This window comes from Rissa tridactyla, chromosome Z (genome assembly GCF_028500815.1).
Source record: "Rissa tridactyla isolate bRisTri1 chromosome Z, bRisTri1.patW.cur.20221130, whole genome shotgun sequence".
In the NCBI taxonomy this organism is placed as follows: Eukaryota; Metazoa; Chordata; class Aves; order Charadriiformes; family Laridae; genus Rissa; species Rissa tridactyla.
Genome location: NC_071497.1, coordinates 24,010,634 through 24,035,735, shown reverse-complemented (window position 1 = coordinate 24,035,735; position 25,102 = coordinate 24,010,634). Strand labels below are relative to the sequence as shown.

Sequence of the window (25,102 nt, the reverse complement as noted above, 5' to 3'; positions counted from 1 at the left end):
GATGTGGCACTAGAGAATTCCAGATGCAAAAATCTGCTGAAAGCTGAAGTTGTTGAAGGGCACACCCAAATTCACACCAGCATTTTATTTGGAAATGTGGCAACTAGTCAAGACTGCCCAGGGGAAAAAAAAAAAAAAAAAAAAAAGAAGCTTAAGAAAAATTTCAGCAAGAAAGTGCAAGACGGTGAGAAGACCTTAAGAAGTTGCATATTTCTCTGCACTTACCTTTTGCAGGACAACTTATCTCAAATGATTATACACTTGGTTTCAAAACAGATTAACTAAAAGTGGACTGGAAGGCTGGAGAACTCAAACCAAAATCTGCAGACGCAAAATCCAAAAGCTAAAACTTCTGGAATTGACTTTCAAGTTGCAGACAAGCCTTTAGTCAGCTTCCACAAACTGCTTCTAGCACGGTGTAGTGACAATGTGCAAGGCAGCTTGTAGGAACCTGTGCTGTGACGAGGTTATGCTACAGAGGGTTTTAGCAAAAATAAGAAAGGAAAAGAAACACAACAAGCCTTTTAAACGTTTAGGAACATGGGGGAGAAGGAAGGAAGGGAGAGGATGCATGGAACTAAAATACGATTAGTACCTTCGCTATAATTTCATGGCTGCTGTAATTACATATTTACCTTCTCCTTTGCTTTAAATCTGAATCTTCTCCACTGTTTTGATTTTTCCTGTGACAGTAAGGAAGTTTTAATGAAATACCATGGGGTCACTTAACACAAATACACAAAAACTCCCATATTAAAAAAACAAAACAAAACAAAAAAAAACAAACAAACAAACAACCAAAAAAACATTAAAAAAAACCCAACCCCAAAACCTTTACAAAGGTATTTTTTTTCGGTATGATTTAAGGCAGAGAAAAAAGGGCACGTGCTTGTTTTAAACTTTTCAGGACACCTCTACAATAAGTTGCGAAGGCACGAGCCCATTCAAGTTGTCATTGCAAACCCCTGACTTGCAAGGTTAGGCATGGTATGCAGGCTTTTAGAGTTTCCTACTGTTTCCAGCACAGCAAAGCCTGATGTTTTCCTCTTAATTCCAGTAAAGAGTACATAAACAATACTGCTATTGTTATTAAACAGTTGAAAAAGGAAGGTGCATGAACAAAACCAAGATTCAGGAAGACATAATTAGGTTAGAATCTACCTACTATTGTCAGTCTTGACATTCTCACATATGAGATAAGACTTTTAAAAACATTTTGTTGGTGTGGTGGCCCAAGAGAAAACTTGCTATTGGTATGACCACCTGTCCACCGAGTAGATCAGCCAAATGCAAATCCCAGATGACAAACACTTCGCATCTCAGAAAATTTCTTACCACATAGTGCGCAAACGTGGTTCTTTTCTTGGTACAAGACAACTTTGCATTGCACATCTCTAATCCTTTGTTTTTACAGAGCCCAACAAGTGCTTCTGACAACTAAGCTAGCAATGAATCAGAAAACCCGTTCAGGAAACACATTGCTATTAACACTTACAAGGGCTCTATCCAACAAAGTAAATCAAGATAAATGTATTGACTTAGAGAGAGCTACACTCATTTACTTTAACTCAGGCATGAGGTCACTAAGCATACACCATGGGTGAGTTTCTTCACTCCTGTTCCAGACAGCTAATAGCAGATAAAAAGGTCTGGAGCAGCTCAGAAACCTGACAGACATAAAAGCTCTGCACCTAACCACATTTCCTCAGAGATACAGCTGCCTCTTCAGAGATTCTTTTGCAAACCCTAGCTTTGAAAGCCAAACAGGTAATCACTTCAGAGGTGTCAGAAAGAGAAGTAACTCCAAGTGCTGGCTTGTAAGGTAGTCCTAGAAGACTGTGATAAATATGGCATGGTAGCTATGCTTGTCTATGCTTCGCAGTAGATCACAGCACCGGGGTACGTCCGCGATGAAAGCAGCTTCTCAGCAGGACAAATCATCCCAGGTAACATGTAGTCTCTCAAAACTGTATCACTTCACAACTGTCCTGTAATTCGCATTTTAGACATACTCGAGGATACTCAGCACAGAATCTCCATCCATTTAATTTTACTTCTCTAAGTCACTCAATTCAACACGTACCCCTTAGAAACACATTAAGTATCTCATAATTGTATTTTTGCTGGCATCCTCTCTAATGTAAAGTAACTCACACATGGGACTGTTGAAGACAGCTTTATGGCTCATTTGTTTAATCTTTGTTGCACTTAAAGCAAAGCAATGTTCTTAAAACAAAATACTGCTCTGTATTAGAAGCTCATTGTCAAGCAAACAACATCCATCAGTCTTTTCCTTCACAAGGGAAAAACAGTTGCAGCAAATGAAAGGATCTTGTACATGCCACTAATGCAATTTCTGATATATTTAACATTTTCTCATATTTTTAACATTGTTTTCCTAGTACTCGGAACAAGCAAAAAGCCTGACCGAAGCTTCCTTTCCAAAAGCAGATCTGGTATTCTTGCTCAGGTGTTTTTCTTTGGACTAACAACTGGCCCCTAGAGTAGCCCTTTTCCCAGGACCCAGCTGTACCTCCAAGAGCCTTTACTGAACACAGAACATGCAGGACCTCAAGCTTTTTACTGTGAGAAGCTAACAGTAATTAACCCCAGGGCTCTTACCTCCTCCGGACTGGCTGTCCAGACTCATTCTCACTGCCACCTGATGGGTTCCGTCGCCGAGAGTAAGGAAACTTTGGTGATTTATTGCGGTCACTGGGAGAATTATACAGCCCGCTAGGGTTAAAAAGGAAGAGCAAACAGTTGGCTTTAAAACTTCCAGGAGAGTTAGGCCAGAAAACTGAGATCCAGCCTACAAAAACGAGAAGGCTCACACACGTATACACATATTCAACTATACATGTATGTGTGTGTGGGCTGTGTAAATACAGATGGTACTGCTTTGCAGCAACAAATAGTTTACACTGAACCTTGAAAATGTAGGAGAGAGACCTGTTCATTGCCAAGCCAACAGCTCTAAGCTTACAAAATGTAGAACCAAGTATATACATATTCTTTTAGCATTACACATTTTCTGTGCTTTAGTATGAGTTATCCAACCTAGAGCCAGACATTCAAATGCACATCTATTTTTTATGTTTTCCATGGATATAAGTATGGAAACAGCGCTCCTGTCACAACATATGTCTTCATCACAGAGCTAACGCTCAAGACCGTGAAACAATTTTAGCTCCAGCTCTCTACTGTTCACCCACACAAACCTCTGCCAATGGTGTGGAGGTGTTTCAAGCGTTAGGTTATGTTCTTAAGCCTGGGTGGGACCCACTGGGTTGCATTGTTACCAAATTAGACGTAGACTATCAAATGCTAGTATGGATTATCCTGTGATACCTTCCTACAGTGTAAGGACCTCTTCCAACAGAGCCTGCGATGGAGTACCTACCACTCCAAGGTGGTCTACTGATGTTCCGAAACCTTCTGGAGGAAGGATGCTAAACTCAACCACACACCTTTATCTAACATTACTTAGCCCTTTTCACAACAACTATGTGGTAAATATGATATTCTCAACAAATTCCAGTTAAGATATTTCTTTCTGCTTTCCTAAAACCCTCTGGCCTTCAAATTGAATACATTCTTCTTCATGTGCTTCTGCAGATTGCTGATTACAGCACTGGTTGGCATAGCTGAAAAATTGCCACGGTTCATCTCAATGAGAATCATTATTAGAAGCTGTGAAAAAGCCTCTGTGCAGCATACAGTCTGCTTCTCTGTCTAAAATTGCATAGTCCTTTAGAATACCATTCTTTGGCTCCTGGGGGATCAGACTTCCTGTTACCCTGAGAGCTATTTTAACACCGGAGGCATAATGTGACAAGCTGACACCACTTCTTTTTTAAAAATCACAAATAAAGATCTATCCTAGCAAGAGAATATTTGCACACTGCCATGTCCTTACTCTGAAAACTCTTGATGTTTACAGAAGGAGCACACAGGGTAAAACAACATGGTGCCCCAAAAGACACACCATGTATAGATCTGAATCATCTCATAACTGGAGATGATTCTGGATTACACTTAGTGTGCCGTCTGGTTCAGAGGCCTGTTTCCAACAGCGGCCATAAGCAACCACCTCCAGGAAGCAAGAAGTTGAATACGTATGACAGCCTCCCAGTGCTCTCTCAGTCCGCCACTATTTTCCAGGTAGCTTACTGAGCCAGCTGCTGTACCTCTGTCTTCAGATGCCCTTGGGGATTTCTCTTCCATAACTCATCCAGCTTCTCCCAGGAATCCACTAATTTCCAGCACCCCTTGTAAAGGACCACAGCTCTCCTACTCATGTCAAGTCACTACTCACTGTCTTTCTCAATGCTTTTAAACCACCTGCAATAGCGTCCTCTGAAGATCCCAAGTCCTTACGCTGGAAAAATACAATACTGATCTCTTTCTTCTTTCTCTGTGCTACTCATGATTTTCTAGACCGCATAGCCTGAAATGATCTCTTTCCCAGACTGAAGAAAGTGTCCTGCCTGGCCTATTCCGTTGCTCCTTGTACAGATTTCCTGTACAGCCATTCACACCTTTGATTACCCTTGCTGCCCCTCTCAAAGCCTTTTCCTTTTCCTGAGATAAGGACATCAGAACAGCACTCACAATTCATGGAGCAAATATGCGATCCACAAATTTATGTAATGGCATAATGCTGTTCTCTCGCTTTCCTAATAAATGCTAATTGTTTTTCTGAATGCCACATTGCTGATGTTTTACTGTAGTTATCCATCATAATTCCACAGTACCTCATTTTACTCAGAGATCTAGGGTTATTTTTTTGCCCCCACGTGCCTCTCTGTACACTTACTGACTCAACGTCATCCACTGTCGAGTGACTCGTCATTCGTACTTTAGGGGTCTTTGCCACTCTGCACAGACAATTTTCACTCTCACTATCCTGAACAATTCTGTGCCACCACCAAACCTTATATCACACCTTTTCCAGGCCTTTGACAAATATACTCAAAAGCAGAGGTCTGTGAACAGATCTCTGTGGAAAGCCACTGGTGACTCTCATCCACTGACCACCTCCTCCTACACCTGCCTTCCTAAATTTTGACTGATTATTTATCCATGACAGGACCTGTCTTTTTATATGCAACACAGATTTTTTGTGACCCTGTTAATGCATTAATATACTATACCAATATCCTTCAATCTGCTGCCATGGCATGATATTTACCATTGCACAATACCTAAGACATCATGCCTTGCCTTACCTCGGTGGGCCATTTTCCTCCCACGGTGCGCTTGTTTTACTTCTTTGGGTTTCTGGACTGTTTTCATTTTTCATCTTTTTAAAGCTAAATAAAAGTACAGATATATTTTTTTTTAAACCCATAGTGTACAGATCACGTATTCTCTCGCCCTGATCTCTTAAAAAATAATCTTAAAGGCATACAGTCATTACAGAGACCTATCCTGGCATATAGCTATTTGCCTGCTGTGTGAAAGAGGGCAACAGTTGCTATGTTGAAGAATCTCTCCTAGAAAGAGAAACTGGAAGGGGAAAAACAAAAAAAAAACAACCTGAAAAATCAGCTCCACAAGTTCATAGTTATGGCTGCACTGAGTCAGAAAAAAGGTCAATCTTGTCTTACAATAAACAGGAACAGATGCTTAGGCAAAATGTCTAACAACAGGGCAAATACACAATATGGTCACAGTCTTCCACAATATGCAGTTAACAGATTATTGAACTAGAGGCTTTATCTGCTTTTTATTTTACATAGCTGCTGATGGAACTTTCTTCCATGGATTTGCTTACATGGATTTACCTCTTGAATATTTTTTAATTTTTGGCAAAAATAGTGCTTGGTAGCATATGCTCCTGTATTTAACTACGGCACAAACAATTATTTCATTTTGCTTCAAAACTTCCATCCAGTTCAAAACTTCCATCCTGTGTTCCTCACTAGTTCTGTGCTTATAGAAAGAAAAAAGGCCCTGTGAATGATTCCCTAATCACAAACTCCACCCCGTAATTATTTTTTTAATACATTTTTAACAACTGTCTCATCTCTTCTCCAAGTGAAAGAATCACAGACTATTTAATCTCTCCCAATACAGGAGTCACCACATACTTCTGATCTTCACATACTTCACAGAGTAGCATATTCTTCTATTCCTTCCCCAGTAACTCCTAATGTTTTCCTTTTGCTACACACTGAGCGTAGATCTGACAACATGACAGAGCTGTCTTCCCTGACTGCTGCAAGGTAAAGTACCAGCACAGTCAAGATAGTCACTTGGCTCAAGAGATATATTAGTGCTTCTAACCAGTCTCCCATCGTACCTATGGGAGATGGGGAGAAAAACAGGATGCTCCAATTCTTCCTTTGTTAGTTCCATTCTTACAGTGTCAAGTTTTATAACCTCCAACCCATTAATGCTCCTGGATAGCCTGCTCACTGCCACTCCAAGTGCTGGATGGTGGCTTCCAGCTGAAGCACAATTTTTTGCACCCATCTTCTTGGCAAAGGTTAGTCATGCTTCTCCTGCATCACCATCTCCAGAGCTCGCTCTCTACATGAACAAGCAGTTCACCTGATACAGAACTAGATAGTCATATCGATTTCCACTAAGCTCTTGAGGAAGTGTTACTGACGGAAACCCACTATAAGCATTAATACAACGTATCTTCTCAAAGTGCAACTTAAGCAGGAAAAAAACAAAAAGAAAAAAAAAGCTTTACAGATGCTTTCAGAGGAGGACCTAAGCCAGAGTTCTTTGCCCAGAGTAGGAGGTGACAGACTCGGCTTTATGAAGGAATTGTGGCTACTTAACTCACTAATCCACTTTTAACCTCAGCCTTTGGGTACTACAGGTCACTGAGTTAATCATTTAATTCTCGCATAGTGCACAAAATGCAAAGCTACAGTAGGTCAGCAGGAAAAGAAATTAAATTACACTTTATCAGGTAAATCATTTTCTTAATACTGCACCCATTAACTATTGACTCATATGTGCATACAATCTATTCCCAGGCTTAAAAACATGTACTTAGTAGAGACTACGCAAGTAACTCCGGTAAATATATGTTTCAGTTCTGTATTGCTAAAAGCAACCAGTTTTGCACAGTATAAACTACTGAACAATACTTACGTTCAAGTTGGACTTAAAGAAATTTAAATAGAGTTCTCAAATCTTAAAAAAAAAAAAAAAAAAAAATAGAAGCAGGCAGAGAAATGATCCTGGGAGGGGAATCCACTGCATTAGATTCCTAAGTCGTTATTCATTCCGAGCAGACAGTTTACAGCTAGAGAGCTAGAGCATGTCAGCTCTTCAGGTATTAGCACTATCTCCAGGAATGCAGTTGCAAAAGGGACTGAGTTCATTCAAAGTATTTGAAAAGGTTAGGATCTGAATTCCACGTGAGATTACTGTTGTTGGGGGTTTTATGGTTTACCTTGAATTTATACCACTTACGCAGAAGTCACCAACTAGGTATCTCACAGTGAATGAGATGTTAAACTACGAAAACTCAGCTTGTAAGAGCTGCTTAAAGATGCTTCGCAAGCATGATTGACAATTAATGTGAAAATTACATAGGATGGAGTAAACTACCAAACTATAAACACTTCACAAAGTATGTGTGCCGCCTGTCGTGCATACTGAGACTAGCAGACCTGAAAGGTGTTTTACATGTGCAGAGAGAGACACAGAGAAAAACAAATCAATTTCTAAATAGAAAGCATGCAACAAAAACAACTTCCATCACTTTTTTGCTGAAGTGACTAACGCTGTTTAAAACTGTGACTCAGTGAGAATCTGACTCTGAATTGCTTTTAAACTGTCAAGGTAAGAAACTAAACTCAGAAACCTGGAAGTTGCCATGTTGAGAGCCCTCTATTTTGGCTCTTGCTCTACAACCTGCCTATCCATTTCTTTTTAACAGTTCACTGCTAAAAATTTATACACAGCATTAGGAGCACAACCTGTAGTGAAGGGCTCTTAACTCTTCCCAATACGATCATCTCTGCCCTACAGAACAAGGGTACACCTTTGCTTTTTACCTTTCGCTCTCCTAACAAATCACAGAACGACAGAATGGTTGGGGCTGGAAGGGACCGGTGGAGGTCACCTGGTCCAAGCCCCCTGCTCAAGCAGGGCCACCTACAGCCAGTTGCCCAGGACCATTGCCAGACAGCTGTTGAGTTATCTCCAAGGATGGAGACTCCACCACCTCCCTGGTCAACCTGTGCCAGTGCTTGGTCACCTTCACAGGGAAAAAGTGTTTCTGGATGTTCAGAGGGAATGTCCTGTGTTTCAGCCTGCATCTGGTCCTGTCACTGGGCACCGCTGTAAAGAGCCTGGCTCCATCCTCTTTGCACTCTCCCTGCAGGTATTTATATAACTTTGTATTGTTTTCTACTCAATGGGCTAGCTTCAGCATGACCAAGTGGCAAAATCATAAACTTTCTTTCAAATAGAGATACCCATGATCAGTATTATTTTCTAAGGGTTAGAATATGGGATTCAATTTCCCTCAAACTGAGGAAGGAATTAAATTCAGCGCTTGGTTTTTGGTACAACTATTAGGCAACAGGAAACACTATCCACCAAATATTTGCAGTAAATATTTTAGACCCTTCTTCAGAGGTCAGTTCAGATACCTAGTACATGAAGCCCACAGCTTCAACAGAGAGACAAAACCAGAGTTGCTCAGCTCAAAAAAAAACCTGTCAAGGTTACTGGGCATGCCAAGACAGACATTCAGGCAACTAAGAAAAAAAGTTAGGTGCTGAGTTTTTGACTCATTGTTTTGTCAGACCACTCTTTTTTGATTCAGGTACCCAAAATTCCATTTATAATTAAGGGTGGGGATATAAATCCCTTTCTGAAACTGAGGCTCACCTCTTTCTCTCAAATACATCTAATAACAAGAGACGTGCACTTCAGCACTGATAATTAAAAGCAGCAGATCACGTAAGTCCAGAGAAGTCCTGGCAATTCACTGCTCCTAAGGATCAGGCAGAAATACTCATGAGCTTTGTTCTGGATTTACCGGTGTAATGGGTAGTGGACTGTAGGATTAACAGCACTGCGGGAAGAGAGGCCATGCCCAGCTCTTCCCTGCCCACACATCCCAACCAGAGCTTGCCCTGTGCAGAGGCAAAAAAGCCATGGCCTGAGGCCCTGCCGGCCAGCCCACAGCTCCCAGGAGTGACACACAGGACTCCACAGGACTACCCTGATCACTGCCCCTTGAGTCATTACCTGTTTTTTTCTATTTAAAACTGAGAATGTTTGTCTTCCCAGTAATTTGCCCCAGTTCATGGGTTTCCAAGCTCTGTGTCACGTGGAGCCCCTGTTCCAGGTTCATCAGAAGATCAGGGTTTGTTAAAATGAATTACTGAGCAACACACTCTGACCTTTGCCAGCAGAAGATCAGATGGTCCTACACTTAAGGGCAGGATAAACTGTTGCTAGTGATTACTTAATGTGTTCCTCTATCCAAAAAAATGCACAATCTCTTAAAAACTGGGAAGGAACTGCTGGTCTACTTACCTTTTCACAGGGGAAGGTGCAATAATTTTGGTAGTTCCTTCCTTTTCCCCATTTGTTGTAATCTGGCTCATGTTCTTAGATCCTACAAAAAATGAAACCACAAACAAAATAGTCCTGTAGCATATATGCTTCCACACCTATTCAGCATAATCACCTACTGAACACAGTGCAGCATGAGAGATAAAATGATACACAAGACATCACACTGCTGTGTCGCTGTGTCCCATCCTTATTTCTAGTTATATCACATCACAAGAAAGTTCAACGTGGGGGCATTCATTACTCTACCACATGAAACAGAGGAGTTTGAAGCTGTTGTTCTCAAAGGGATACTACACCATTGCCACCAGAAGGGAATTCCCCGCTCAGTCACCAGCAAGAAGAAAGGTGTGACGAGAATACAGGCTGTGAAAAAGCTTGGAAATCCCCAATGTAGTAACTATGACTTCTAAAAGACTATTAGATTAGATGGTAAAGCAAGATGAATATGTTTGCACTAAGAAACCATTTAAAATTGATGTAGCAACATAGTGCAACACAACACGAATATATCCCAAGTTATGACCAGGAAAATAATAACTCTAAATCAATGGATCAGAAAACTAATAATGTAAACAGAGAGAGACAATAAAGGGTAATACTCTGACAGAGACACCTAAAGATCACTTTCAATGAGTCATAAACTTTTGGCCAATATTTGAAAGTTATCTGCCTAGTTTCCAATTTTGTCCCCAATACTCTTCCCATTTTCATCCTGCACTTTTTTGCACTGTTGGCAATTAAGTCCCCAGCTAAGCCATGGAAGGGAACCTGAAGAAGCAGGAGGAACATGCAGTTTCCCCTCTTTTTGAGACACCCATATAACAAACATGCTTCAAAGAAAGATTTGTGTATTCATGATTTAGGAGCACTGAAGGCCACAGGAGTCTGGATATTTCACACTGGGTTAACGTCAAAGTAGTGTGATAAGATTGTGCTCTACAGATGTATACAGCTCAGTATCATGAACAAAAGAAAGAACTGTTCTGTTCAGTTTGGTATTTAAATATATTAATCATCAAGACAGGTTTGTTCCTACCAGTGCTGTAGTTTTAGTTTCCATGCTGTGCTATTAATATTAATCTGTAATTTTTCTCCAGTTCACACACTCTCTTTCCATCTAACTGGCGGTTTCAGTCATTTCTTACAAAACTTTTACCACCCCCAGAAACAGATGTTAAATAGAACAACAAAGCAACACCACTGATGATCTACATCAGCTCTGGACGGGATTCTGAGCATGTTCATTGAAGATGATGAAACAGATTGACTGAAGCCTGTAAGACTGCTAACAAGGAAACACTATGTCTTCTGGATGCAAGCAACAGCATCAGAGTGTTGTTAATATACTGGTACAAAATCAAAGCCTTTTTGTTTGGCTAAAACTAAAACGTAATATTTTAAATTAATCTGTGGCGTGATTTTGCATTATAAGCCTTCTTCATAATCTCAGAGAAAGAACCTCTCCATAATCTCCATCAACTTTCCATACCACCCCTTTTACATACAAAGTCTCTGGACTATCCTCTACTTCAACACAAACACTTGAGGTATCCAAATCCTGTCCAGCCACCAGTTGCCTCTCCTACAGGTTATAACTGCTACTCTTCTGCAGGTGCCTCATACGCTGCACAGAGGGTCTCAAGTGGAAATAGTCACCTTTCCTTTAGCAACTCAGCCAAGCCCTTTCCATGTTTGACCTCACCACTTCTAATGATGTAATTTACTCCTTTCCCTGCTCAGTTTTTCAGACTAATGCCTGGCAGGGAAGGGGAGCAGCCTGGGTCCCGTCTTGTCAGAATCTGCTCCTTCAAGACCCTTTTTGTTGTTTATGCAAACATAAGCAGTAGGAGGAATTTAGAATATTCTGAAGAAGGAAATCCAGAACGGGCACAGATTCACAGACAGAAAGGAAAACAAAGTTTCGGAATTCTGAACAAATCCTCTATTTTATACAGTAAGAGACAAGCAACTCTCCAGACTCTCTGAAGCACTGCATGTCTGCCCATACAGTTATTTTCTGTTTTCAAGAATGAAGCAATAGCTACACTGCCACTATGAACTGTTTGGCAAGAAGACAGAATTACTCAATGAAAAACTTTCTTGAATTAATGTGAATGAGGAAATGATCAGAAAAAGAATCACTGATCTTCATTAATGCCATAAAGAAATACTACAAAAATTCTTCCTCTAACCTCTAAAAAGAGACGGATGTCTGCAGTCAAAAATATCACATAAATAAAGATGGCGTCACATAGAAACAGGAAGCAGAAATTTCCCACCTTTAGAAAAGGTACTGGTAATGAAATGAAAATGGAGCAGGTCAAGGACATCTCAGGGTTTCTGACCATATTTTTTTGCATGCAGAAACATTTAGTTTGCCTTTCGTAGGCCATCAAATACACAAGATAAAACAACCCACTATAATAATGTGGCTCACAGAGGTATTGAAATAAGCAAAGATACAACTTTTTCAAAGGAAGCACTTTCAGTACAAGGGTAAGTGCTACAAAAGTAATAGCCAGAACTGATCCTTTGCTATGTTCGGCAATAGCCTGCCTTAGAATTCTGCTGACACCCCATCGTCTCTGGGTGTCAGGAGATAGGGGGTTGTGCGATGCAGAGTCAGCCCACCTGAGTGCAGAAAGTCTACGATGCCTTTGCAACTCCTCCAGCGCCCTGCACAAAGGCTGGTCGTGCAGACCCTCCATGGGACACCTCAGCTTCTGCATCAGCCAGTACTAGTAAACCCTTAAAAAAGACACAGCTCCTTCATCCTATTGAGTTCCCTGGTTACCACTCTACTATTTTAACAAATACTTAGTTGAGGGAAAACGAAAGAAAAGACAACATAGCAGTGACTATCACACAGATGCAGAATCCACCCAGAAATACAAAATAGGTTTCAACTGAGACAAGACCTCTTATTAACTACATTTGACTCCACTGCTGCCCACAAGGACCTTTGCTTTGTTTTTTTTTTTTTAAAAATATCCCTTGCAGCGTAATTCTTGTGTACAAATAGCTACCTTAATTAGGAGCTTTCTGTCCACGCTTACAGAAACTGTATTAATTGTCTTTAAGTGTGTTCCACCTTGTGTATCTTTCACTAACTACAGTACAGTAAGTTCTACCAACATACACCTCAGTATGCTACAGTACCCCTAATATAAAAGAATAGACTCCAGAAAATGTGGCCAAACACTAAGCTCATTGCAATAACTTGTCTATACCACTGATTCTTGCATGCCAAGGTAAATGGCCTCTCAAAAATACCTTAGATAGCCAGAAATCTTGAACATATCACTTCTAACAGGTTTTGCTGGTTGTTTACCTTTTGTCAGATAAGTTAGTCATCATTCACTGCACTGAACTTTTCTTATATGTTGAATGCGCACACTTCGATTCCCTTTTACAGCCATCTTGATGCTGATTCGTGCATTCAATTTAAATAGATGATTACATTTTTAAAAATTCAAACGTCCAAAACCTCAGCAGCCTCGCAAGCTAATTAGCTTGTTAGGCCTGTTTCTTATCAACTAAAGCCATGTCACTGACATTATCTGGAAGTAGTGTTTGTATTTAAATCTATTAATGAGAGCAGAAGATAGTGTGATCAAAAGGAAAACATGCAGTAAGAGCCCATGCTTTGCACTGTGTGTTACTAAGAGTCTACAAAAACGAATAGCATAGCCTACTCTGTGATAATGTTTATTTTCCGAACTAGTTTTCAAACCTGTAGCCTTAAGGGTTTGCGCATCTCACACCACATTCATGAAATGCAGAAGCAGTCACATCCATCCTTTTACAAAAACTGGAATTTAAAATAAACTTTAAAGTGTAAATCTAAAAGCAAATAAATAAGTAAACAGATAAAATTACCACAAGATTCATTTTCTAAAATTTAACTTTCAAACCCAATCTCACAACTTTCTGGGAAAAGATTTGTGACTTTGAACTAGCTGCCATGATGGAGGCTGAAGAAGCAGGGAAATGACAGGCGTCTGTGGTAATACGTAAGTTTGTCAGGGCAAGGACTGTGACTGCCTGTGATTGCTTAGCAACTATTATAAAACAGACAGTACTGTAATTTTAATAGCCACTCCCAACTCTCCACCTGGCCTTTAAATCAGAATGGCAGCACTTTGCACTGGTTGATAGAACCACCCAGCGTGCAAGGCAAGGACAAATCAAGCCCTCAGCCACCAAACAACAACAAACCCTAAGCGATGTGTTTCCCACCACTGAGTAAATTCAGACACTCAGCAACAGGTCTGGTCACATCAATATTTGTCCAGAGAGGACACTCCCAAGGACCTTTACGCGTGCAGCATTCAGCCAAAAGAATAATGAAGGCTTTCACACTATGCACTGTTGTGAAAGCTGAACATTATCAGTCTTGCCCTAAGAGGGTAAGAGAGGATAATGAGAGATCCTGTTCCATGTTTAAGTTTGTGATTCGCAACCAGAACAAAATGCAACTGCAACTCTCTCTCTGATGAAATGAAAAGGGGGAGAATAAGCAAACGAAATGAGCTATGCGTATCTCACATATAAGAATTTACAGAACAAAATTAAAAAAACACTTCTCCAACTGAACAACAACTTGAATGCCAACCTAAACATACACCAAAAAAAAATATTGCACTAATATTAAAACATTGATTGCATACCCATTGAAGTTTCCTGGTCTGATTTTCCCACTAACCCTAGAATAACTGAGATACGAAACGTACTAAGCAAGCGACAAAAGGGAGGTTACTGCATTTTAAACCACTGTAATCTGTATTCTAGGAAAACAATCTGCCATGCTAAAGCCAAACTGTCCACACCGTCTATCACAGGAATCAATGGCAGTGGCTTTTATACAAGAAAGCTAGTTTCTCTCTGTTCACAGTACCCCCTCCTCCAATCCTTCTCTTAAAGCACGAATATTTTTACTGGAAACATAAAAGTAAATATTTTCTATTGTTGTCTTGGCACCTACTCCAACTCTTAACCCAGAGTTCACCAAGTAGGTGTAGTCCTAATGACTTTAGAATACTTTAATGGACCAGTGAGACAAAGAAACATTATTAGTCACTTGGCTCTGCAGAAGAGAGATAACCTCTACCTTCAGGTGACACAAAAAAACATATAAAAACCACATACTATGTAACTGCTTATAACATCAGAACATATATACAAAAAGGAGAAATAAGGGAAAACAGTTTAATGAGATGCCAGAGGTTAGAGGCTTCAGCACTTCGCACACACCTCTACAGTGGAGGCAATGCAGACCGCACTTGCTACAGCCATGCATTTGTACCTACTGGTTCATCTAATTGCCTCCAAACCACTGCTGTGGCTGGTCCCGTTACTGGCACCAATAGATTAAAAAAAAAAAAAAAAAAAAAAAACAAACAACATACAAAACCAGAATGGCTAACTGAACTGGCTGCAGAAAGGAAGCTTTTCATGCACTTAACTTTGCAATTTAAGGAAGATGCTGAACTCGGAGAAGGTGGAAGGAAGTTATTGCATAAGAACTATTTGTAAGTTGTTATTGGGTTTTGGGAGAACAAACAGAACTCTGATTTTCACTCCAAAAAGCTAAACTATAAGCCATGTCCAGCTGGATCCTTATTTAAGTGACATTTGGCAGAAAACACCTCAAGAAATACGTAATACATGCAAACTAAAATCACCCACTTTAAAGTGTTGAAGATGGCATATTTAATCTTATAGCACCATACTGAAGCATCAAATCAAGAACAAAGGACTAGCCATCAATGACAAGCACTGGCATAATTTCATTAGGTAAAAGGAATATTTATTTTAAGAATAAACGTCATATTATTCTGTCAAACATTTCAGTCAGGGAAAGTTTTAAGTAACTCATAAAACTGTTACACCACCAGGCTCAATTCAGAGATAAAAAGTATTCTGTAAAAGTAAAATCTACTTTGGGTTAGTATTTTTAAACACATGATGCTTAAAATTTATCAAACAGACTTGATTTATTGTGTGAAGTGGACTTTGCTATACCCAAGAACCAGTCTAGGTGAAAAGGGGTGGGTTTATCCTGGTGACATGCAACAGACTGTCACATGGTGTCTGACACGTGGAGAAGCAGTCTGCTTTCTGCATCTGAAAGTCCATTTAAATGGAGAACGACTACTAGATGCTTATCATTGTGAATACCTAAATGAAAAAATAAAGAGTAAACAATATGCTCATTTATAGGGAAAGATGGAATTTGAATAACATAGTTCTCTTCCTTTAGCCCATATTTTCCGTGGGAAACAAAAAAAATTCATTTAATTTAAAAATCACTTGAGGTAATACACCTACATCAGTGGAAAATGACGACATGCTTGCAACACATGGGTAATCAATTAAGCTGAATTAAAAGCAAAACAACCCAGATGGATGATACAGATTACACAAATAATATATGAGTAAGATGGTGAAAAAGCAGCCTTTTTATTTTAAAGAAAATGAAAGTATTTAAATCCACCAAACAGCAAACATGCGTTGTCCAGAGAATTGCACATCACATTACATTAGCAGAACAGACCACGGGAAGGTTTCAGTTTTCCTCACGATTCCAGTCAAAAAGACCAAAACAAAAATCAACAAGTACGACACAGACACCCTTACAGCGATGTAGATTGACTTTCACTGCCTGCGTTAGGGCAAACATTAATTTCAACTCAGGGCTGAGTTTCAGCTGACAAGTTACCTCCGAATAGCCAAACAATTTTCTGCCCAACTGAACTGGGGACTAATGAGGTGGGAAACGCTGATCATCTTGAACTACCACCCTAAGAATGGGACAGCCCAGCTGAACAAAAGCCTAAGTCACTAGGTTCAAGAGTGAACAGCTTCTTGTTCTCTTAGGCACCCACTGACAGCTGCAGACACAAGAAAACGATATCATAATCAGAAAGCAAAGCAATCCTTCTCTTCTTACACTTAACTAAATAAAATTAAATTTAAAAAAAAAAAAAAACAACTGCTGTAAACTGCTTATATTGTCCAAGGGCACCACTTTTAATTACACTACGCTTCAAGACCCACTGCAGCTAAAAGGCAGAACACACCAGCTTTGTTTCTAAGTGAAAAGACAGCATCCAGAATAAACATGTGAGGTTTCCAGATGTATATACCTGCTCTCTTTTCAAAAATAGGGACTCTCAAAAGTCTATAATGCTGTTCTAACCCATGATAAAGAGAAATCCTGCTTACATTTTAAAGCCCAGACGAGTTTTCTCCCAAACCGCTAACACACACACACACATACATACGTAACTCCATGTACAAGTTCAACCGAAATCTATGTGACTGCTGTCATAGATGAAGCTAAGCACACATGCGTAATCCTGTGTAGAACTGGAGCTTGACATTAGAAAAGCTATTACTAAATTTCAGGAAACATCCATTATTCTGGGCATGACTCCTGTGATCCAGGCTTAATCTTACATATTTCTTTTCACACCTGTAAAAACTTCCAGCTTCCCCAACATCTTCAGCATGCAGAACAAATTTCCATCTCACACATCCGAACATGTTAAAATTGCAGAGAGCAGGGCACTAACTTCTGTTCCACTTAATATCCAAATAAAGGGATACTGCCCTTGAACCACGAAGAGGATGTACAAGACAGGTACCCGACAAGATGCACGGGTATAAAATTCTTTCGCGAGAGACGGGACTCCTGAAAAAAAAACATGTTCTCACTGCCTGTTTTCAAACTTTCCTTTCATCCTTCACATTAGACCTAAAAACATGGGGTTTTATCATGTTGGATCCACACCGTCTCTTTTACTTTTAACCACAAAGCTGGAGTTTTTAGATCCAGTTAAGGTTAGGTGTAAATACTGACAAGGCAGAAGAGAATCAATTCTGGGAGATGCTTGAGAACACCCCAGCAGTTCAGAGTCGCTTCGGGGAAACAAAATGAACCAAAGACCAAAGAAGACATCTCTCTACAGGCCCAGCAGAGAAGGACTTACCGGTCTGTTGTTGTGTTCTTTTGGGGTAAGTCTTGCTGCGACTTCTTTCAATGCACTGGTCAGGCCGCGGGAGCTGCACAGAAGGGTCTCTGGTCATTTGCAAAGATGTCCTTCCACTTGAAAAGGCAACAAAATCATGGGAAAACACTTGGAAAAATGATCAAAGAAACAATCCAAAGAAGACCTTTAGACTGAAAAAAAAAGCATGGTGTTTGGGCAGCATATTTTGTTAGCTGTTCACTTCTCATCCCAGCTCTGGTTCTCCTGAAGAGTAGCACTATCCTGACCTTTTTTTGTTTGAATCAGATATTCACAGAATCATTAACAGATTGTGCCAATCTCTTCTGCATCAGGAATTTTCAGGAAGAGTTAAGTGACTAAAACAAAATGCTGGTTTATTAGGACGAGGCTAAGATAGTGTGACCTTTTGTAACCTCGAATATTCTAACATAAGACTTTCTTAAATAATTTGATTAGTTCCTCAATTATTTCAGTAAGTTTTTATCTCAGGAAAACACATAGTTAACATTGTTCAATTCTAGTCAGTAAGGGACTACTTCTCTGCCATGTGGAATGACAACCTAAAGGGCATGGAAAACCCCATGCAAAGCAAACTGTAATAAAGTACTCTCACTAGCACAGGCCCAAATGATAATAAATTGAGTAGAAGTCCTGATTCCTGTTTACAATAAGGCTCTTCTTCACTGCAAAATGTAAATAAGCTATTTAATTTAAATTCTTTTATGCTCATTTTAATATTCCTCTCCATGTGACTAAGTAGAATAGCACGTTCATAACAAAAATGTAAAACAGGCCTCATGTTCCTCCCCCAAACCCCCCATTTGCTTCTGGAAACTTACTACACAAGAGAAGCAATTGTTAGTGTTAACTCCCAGTTGCTCAAACATCTGCAGTTCGATGATTTCTAAGTAAACCTGTATCACGCTAGCAAGTGCCAAGCAACTATAAAGGCATTACGCATGTAGATTATCTAAATTAAGCAAATAGACTCTACTAGGATGATTGTATTTTCACCAATAGTCAGCACTGCAGAATCTTCTTCTCAAAATTTGTAAAAGAAGCAAAGGACAAAAATACCCCAAATTCTCACATTACGTTACAGTAATGATGGTTTTTGATACTCAGTTTAATGGTGGTTTTGCTCCCAAGTTTTCCAGAAAACACTTCTACTCTACTTTTAAGTTTGGCAGCCATGCCAGACTTGCAAATTCCAGAAGCAGTTTTAACAAAACACCTGGTGATAAGACCTTCCACTCACACTAACACCTCCGTGTATTAACCAAAGTATCTGATCTTAAGACAAGGAAATTACTTTCCTGAAAACTGTTTGCCACTTAATGAGAAGTGCCTAGAAGATTTAAAAAAAAAAAAAAAAAACGCTTAAAAATATAACAGTATGGTCCCCTTACACAGAGTCAAATGGCGAGATTATGGTTTCTGATAATGATGTATACAGATACACAACGCTGTCACTGCTTTCAGTGCTACATCCAAAGACAAAGAGGGAAGACAATCAAAGCTGATGGATAAGCAAAGAGAAGATTCTTTAAGCACATGAAAATGCTGCTCTGAATTCCAACACAAGAGTTAACATGTGAAACACCAACTGACTATCACTATTTATCATTAACACTGTATAATCAATATAGTGCAACTAGACGTCACAACCCACATTTACTAGAACACCCACACAGGTCAGGGGGAGTCCTCAGGAATCCCTGCAGCAAAACAAGGGAACATTTCATACTAGTGAAAGAGATATACTTTAATGTGTTCTAGACAAAACTAACATTATAAATATAGCTGTCAGTAATGACTATCATCCCAACATCGCAACTCATATCACAAACAACCCTTGAAACTTACTAAAAAAGGAAGACATACTTAAATGCCCCACCAGCAGGAATAACTCAAACATCGTTAACTGCTTCTCGGTATGTTTTTTTAAATTGATTGGAGGTCCTGGTAAGTACAAGTATTTCTCCTCCCCAGCACCAGTGTCCTGCTGCAATCTGCTGACGTCGTGCAACAGGCGAAACTCTCACCCGCAGTACTCTGGCAAAATCCACTGAACTCCTATCCAGTTTCACAGACAGAGTTATATGGGTCAGGATCCAAGCAGAAACCCCAACAGCAGTACTATCATTCCCCTATTAGCTACAGTAAGAAGAAGCTGGATCTTTCCAGATAATGTGATAACCCAAATAACCTAGATTATTATGAAATATGCTGAAGAAGATGGGACGGAAGCACACCAGTGATCCTGGCTGAAGACAGGCGAGGTTCAGCCACATGAACTCAGGCACAACACTGGCATAGTCATTTCTCCATCAGTAACGCCCTTCTTACAAGCAAGATCTTACATCCAAGGGTAACAGAGAGCTAACTGTGAATTCTGATTGACTGCCAACAAGTGTAATAGAGCTACTATTACACACTGCTATTAGTATCTACCACAGATCCTAACTCAAATACAGGAGCTGCTAGAGAAATTGGGAGTTATGGTTTTATTGTTTTTAGAAAAGTCTCCCTAAGAAGCAGTGGCAAAGAACTGGCTAATTGATGATTGTCAGCCTTACCCATTATGATCCATGTATTTCTTGAGTGATGGTGGAAATACAGACAGGAAGGAGAGACAGACAGACAAGCCAAAAATAAACCTAAACAAACCTGGTATATTTGCAGGCCATGGAAAAAGACTCTAGAAATTACCCTTATAGTAAATAGGCCCTTTTTACCCAGCCACTTCAAAATAGCTACAAAAGATGAAAAACTATTTTTATCCCCAGTTGATCAACAGGGAAAATTAAAATAGAAAAGAAAGGGCCCTGGCTTTCAGTTATGGTTTTGATTTGATGCTTTCCACCTTCCCTTTCAGGTTCACTGAATACGCAACTCTAAAGCAATTCTAAAAATCAGGCCATAAATTATTTGGCTCATAATTGCTCAGGCAATGTGACAGAACTAGATTTAACACTGTGGCAGCCAATTGCCAAATCAAGTGTCTTACATAAGAAACAAAATCCTTGCCATTTCAACAGACTTAAAGAACGTGAAGTTTCAATAAAACTCAATAAAAACTATTGAGTTTCTGATATCTTACAATCGTAACTACATGCTACGTTCTGCTAGTCGTTTGTAGCACAGCAGCTAGAGGATCTTAAACGAGATTAACAGCCCTTTATGTCACACTGTCTGCTTGGTTAACTCAGGCTAAAACTGAGACTCAGGGCTCCCTATACACCCTTAGTGTGAAGTTTACTGCATCTCTCAAGGCTTGCAGCCTGGAATGCTTATCCAATTTTGCCAGCTATTCCAGTTAGAAAAGATACACCCATCTCCCTTCAGACCTACCCTCACTTCTGTTCTGAAATCAACAGCACTGCACCAGCAATGCTGCTACAGGATTAGACATAACCATTCGGATCGAGAGTCCTCATCATAGCTCAACTGCAGCTGTAAAGAAATTACGGACTTTATACACTTCTTTGCACCAACCCTTTGCTAATTCCCAGAAGAAAGGCAGCAGCCAACATGCCTCCTTGTTTTGGTATTCCCCCGTTGACAGGAAAAACCCCTTAGGACGTGCACATAATTTCAGGACTTGTAAGAAGACTTTAACTTAAAGCATTGCCACGGCTGCTGTCACTTTCACTACGGGCTACAGCAGACCTTTGCCAAATCCGTGGATCTGGAGAATAAGAAGTAAATTGCATTTGTCCCAAAACTGCCAGATTCCCAAAGGGAGCCTCTTAAAATGGCCCTGATTCATGCTTTGTCAGCAGAACTGCTCTGAGTCATAGTCTGGGTGGGGTTTTTCTTTCATTGAAAGAAACAACGAGAAAAGAAGGAATGAAGAAGGAATTAATTTAAGTTTAAACAGTTAAATAAATTCACCTGTACCGATGTTTATAACCAATGGATCCAAACTTGCTAAATTTTCTTGACAGAGAGTTTGATTCATTCTCTGGCACTCTGTATAGTTTGAAAAATAAAACAACAGAGTAAGTTTTACAGGCCCCTTCCCAAGAAAAGAAAAGAGAAATACAAACTTTAGGTTCCACAAAAAATAGCTTTCTGCTAGTTCCTCTTCATCCCTACCTCCAGGCAGACCCTTATGGCATTGAGAGCTACAGAAAGCCACATGTTTATGCCTCCTCTTTTGATTACGAATCTCTTTATTTCAGGGTCTACTGTAAACTGCTCGCAACAGCAGCCTTTCGCTTAATGTTTCACAGGAGCAGGCAAAAACATCACGCCATGGTAATGAGACCGCAGGAGGGATTCTAAGCTTACTCATTTACAGCACTGCTAAAGCCAATCCCAAGCCTCCCATCAACCAGTTCCTAGCTAGACACCCTTGCACATTTCTGTTAGGGTTTTTGCAACAGTAAAATGAAGTGTTTTGAGATGCGTAATATTGGAAACACTTTATACACTTCAGTAAGTATGCAAAATGTTATAGAAATTCAATGAGTCTTTCCATCAAAAACCAAAATTTCTGTGCATTGTAGGAAATGGCAATGTCTGAAATCCAAAGGCCTCGCTCAAGTCAATGCTGCTACAGAAAACGTGATGGTTAAACACATAAAAACGTATGTGGCAGCTTAAATCCTTGTGGATGCTTCTGTTAAAGCCTACTTTATGCAACCTGAGATACTGTTTCAAAAAGAATTCTCAGAAAAAAGAAACCACCAAACTACCCAATTTTAAACATATTGTTTCACATCACTGTAAGAAAATGCAAGGCATCAGCTTTTAAGAGCATTCTATAATGAAGAGGAAAAATGTGTTTCCAGGCAGCAAGGCTGCGTTACACCACTCTGTAGGTATAACAAAGTTCTTAATGTAGTATCCCTCCATTTGGTAATGAAATGATGACTTCTGCATCACTCACCTGAAAAAAGTATGATGTTCTACACAGCATTTCCAGAGATGTTTGCATGTGATCTTGTTACGTGCTTCAAAAAAGAAGGAAGTTTCATTGCACTGAAAAGAAAAGAAAAGAAAACAAAACAAATCAATATTGTTATGAGGGATTCTGCCAGTGAAGTCAATCTTGATTTACTGAACACAAGAACCAACTGTCTCATATCAATGCATGTAAGAAAAGACTTAAGTCTGAAGAAAAGCAGGAAGACAAGCACGTTCTATAATTCAGTAGAATTCTTCACTTAAAAGAGTCTTCCTTATTGGCTTATCATTGCCTGAAAATAATTATTTAAAGAATAGACTCCTTAAATATAGAAAAACAGAACAGAAAGGAGATTACTGAATCCACCTTAAAATCTCTTAAGGAAAACAACAAAAAAGAATATTCAAAGCTTAAAACCTATTCACTGGAAATTGGCAGTCAATACAGTACACATGAGAAAAAGGCAGTGAGAGATGAAAGAGAAGTCAGACATATACAAACGATAAAATACTTCCAACAGACAAGAAGAAGCAACAGACACATCACACTGCTTGCTTCCAACAAGGGAAACATTCAAATATGTTCAGATAAAATACACTGCCATATATCTGTCCCTCAGTGTACTTAAGTGTTCAGTCTTATATCTGTGACAGAGTAGACCCCACTGACTTCAGTGCGAATCCTCAGCATGGTACGATACCATCTGTAACAAAACTGAGTTCTAAAACCATTTCCCTGACACATGAATTACAAAGGGGGTATGATTCATACCACTTTTGGCAGCTGATTTTAGGAAATGGATGCCCTTGCCCTAGTTACACTTCTGCAGTGCCATGCATGCGCAGGTAAAGAGTTCTGGCAAGTTTCTCCCACTCTTCATTTAACGAGGTATGGTGACCTGCAAGCACCTTGCAAACGGTGAATCAATTCAGTACGTTCTTTAGAATTCAAAATTTCACCTTCAACAAAAACCAATTATATCTCTATTAACGGCTGTCAGGCAGCCTCACGAAAATCACAAATTGCCTGCTCAAGCAGCCTTTCCTTCACCTTGAAACAAATAACAGCAAAAATGACAGAACTTTGCACCTGCGGTTACAATAATTGACAAAAAACTGACACAAAAAAAACCAAAACCAAAACAAACAAACAAACAAACAAACAAAAAAGACAAAACCAAAAAAAAACCACAACAACAAATCAGAGACATGAGCTTGTTTTTCTCCCATTGATTATTTTAGTTAGCTTAATGGCTGGCTGGAACAGCCCCATGGAACATCCAAGGAATGAAAATCATCCATTCTCCTCTCTAGGGTATCACAGCAAGAAACAGGAGTACAGTAAGACATACAGCCACTCAGAATGCTGAAAACTAGGATTTATCTGAGATTGCTATGGATAGCATAAAATGATTACACAGTAGATTAGTCACATAAGTATATTCTTAGTTCCTTAAAATACAATTTTAATTGTAGGCTTGATAGGGATCTTCACCTCTCTGCAGGATTCACAAGGGGTTTAACTTGGAGCAAAAAGAAGTTCAACTTATAAAAAGTAAAACCAGAAACTTAAAAACTGAAGCTCTTCTAAAACAGAAAAAAAAAATCTAAGTTCCTGGGGGGAAAGGAAAAAAAAAAGAGCTTCCTGGAGAATCTTGAAGATTGTCAAGGAGAAAAACCTATTTACACTAGAATTTTCAAGAGTAGCCATATTGCTCTTGCTTCCCTGGCAACCAGAAACAAGAGTCCACCCACTGAAAGATCGTACTGCATTTCCACATTCATAAAGTTTAAGACATGTCAAGGGGTACTTTTCCATGTGCTTATTTTACACGTAACAGAAACGTAGCTTCAGATTTTATAGTTTAGTTTACATTACAGTTTCTAGATCACAGTGTCATCTGATGTGATTTCATATAAACCCACACAACTCTAGCCACCAGTGCACTTTTAAAGAATAATATCAGATCAGGCCTGTGGTATTGCAAACTTTATGCAATATGATGAGTCAATTTCACTTCTGTTAGGAAAGAACTCAATGACTCACTTTTAATATACAGGATCTTCCTCCTTCTTTGTCCGCTCCTAAATTCCACTTTTAGGCAAAGAGTCCTTAAATTTATTTAATTACATGATCTCAGAGGACAGAGTTTGTGGGTTGGGGGAAAGGAGGGGGAGAGAGAAGCCAAGGCTCTTTTGTTGTTGGCTTTTTTTTTAAAGAGTCTTTTTAAAATAAGGTATTTCTGCCATATCTTATTATTAGCCCAGCTCAAATGCCACTGGAATTCAGGGATTTCAGGGAAAGATTCCCATCAGGGAAAAGGTTCTACTTGTCCATTTTTTCTTCCTTTTTAAGTTAAAGGCTTAGCATTTTCACACATACAGAAAAAAGGGCACATGACACGTGACTAAAAGAGGGACAGTATAGCAATCTGACCAGCAAACATTACTGATTCCATCATTTGAAGGCAAACTTTTCTAAGGTAGAAGAAAGCTCATCTTAGATGAGAAGAAAATTTTGATGATTAACTACATGCTGAAACATCTATACTTAGTATGCAGCAATCAAAGTCACTTGGGGGAAAAAACAGCACAGCTCTATAGATCCA

General features: G+C 39.5%; 1 protein-coding gene across 4 annotated transcripts in view; it reads right to left on the bottom strand.

Moving 5' to 3' along the window:
- EPB41L4A (erythrocyte membrane protein band 4.1 like 4A) overlaps positions 1–25,102 on the bottom strand; it is a 134,050-nt gene that overhangs the window by 25,051 nt on the left and 83,897 nt on the right. Inside the window, exons 10-16 of one of the 4 annotated variants that reach the window (XM_054185043.1) lie at positions 22,477–22,568; positions 21,477–21,554; positions 17,559–17,674; positions 9,523–9,604; positions 5,232–5,315; positions 2,623–2,736; positions 636–683 (exon numbers count right to left, since the gene is read on the bottom strand). In XM_054185043.1, the coding sequence (XP_054041018.1) occupies positions 636–683; positions 2,623–2,736; positions 5,232–5,315; positions 9,523–9,604; positions 17,559–17,674; positions 21,477–21,554; positions 22,477–22,568 (614 nt within the window). The remainder of the gene's footprint in view (positions 1–635; positions 684–2,622; positions 2,737–5,231; positions 5,316–9,522; positions 9,605–17,558; positions 17,675–21,476; positions 21,555–22,476; positions 22,569–25,102) is intronic. The other 3 variants (XM_054185045.1, XM_054185047.1, XM_054185046.1) reach the window with 3 other exon arrangements.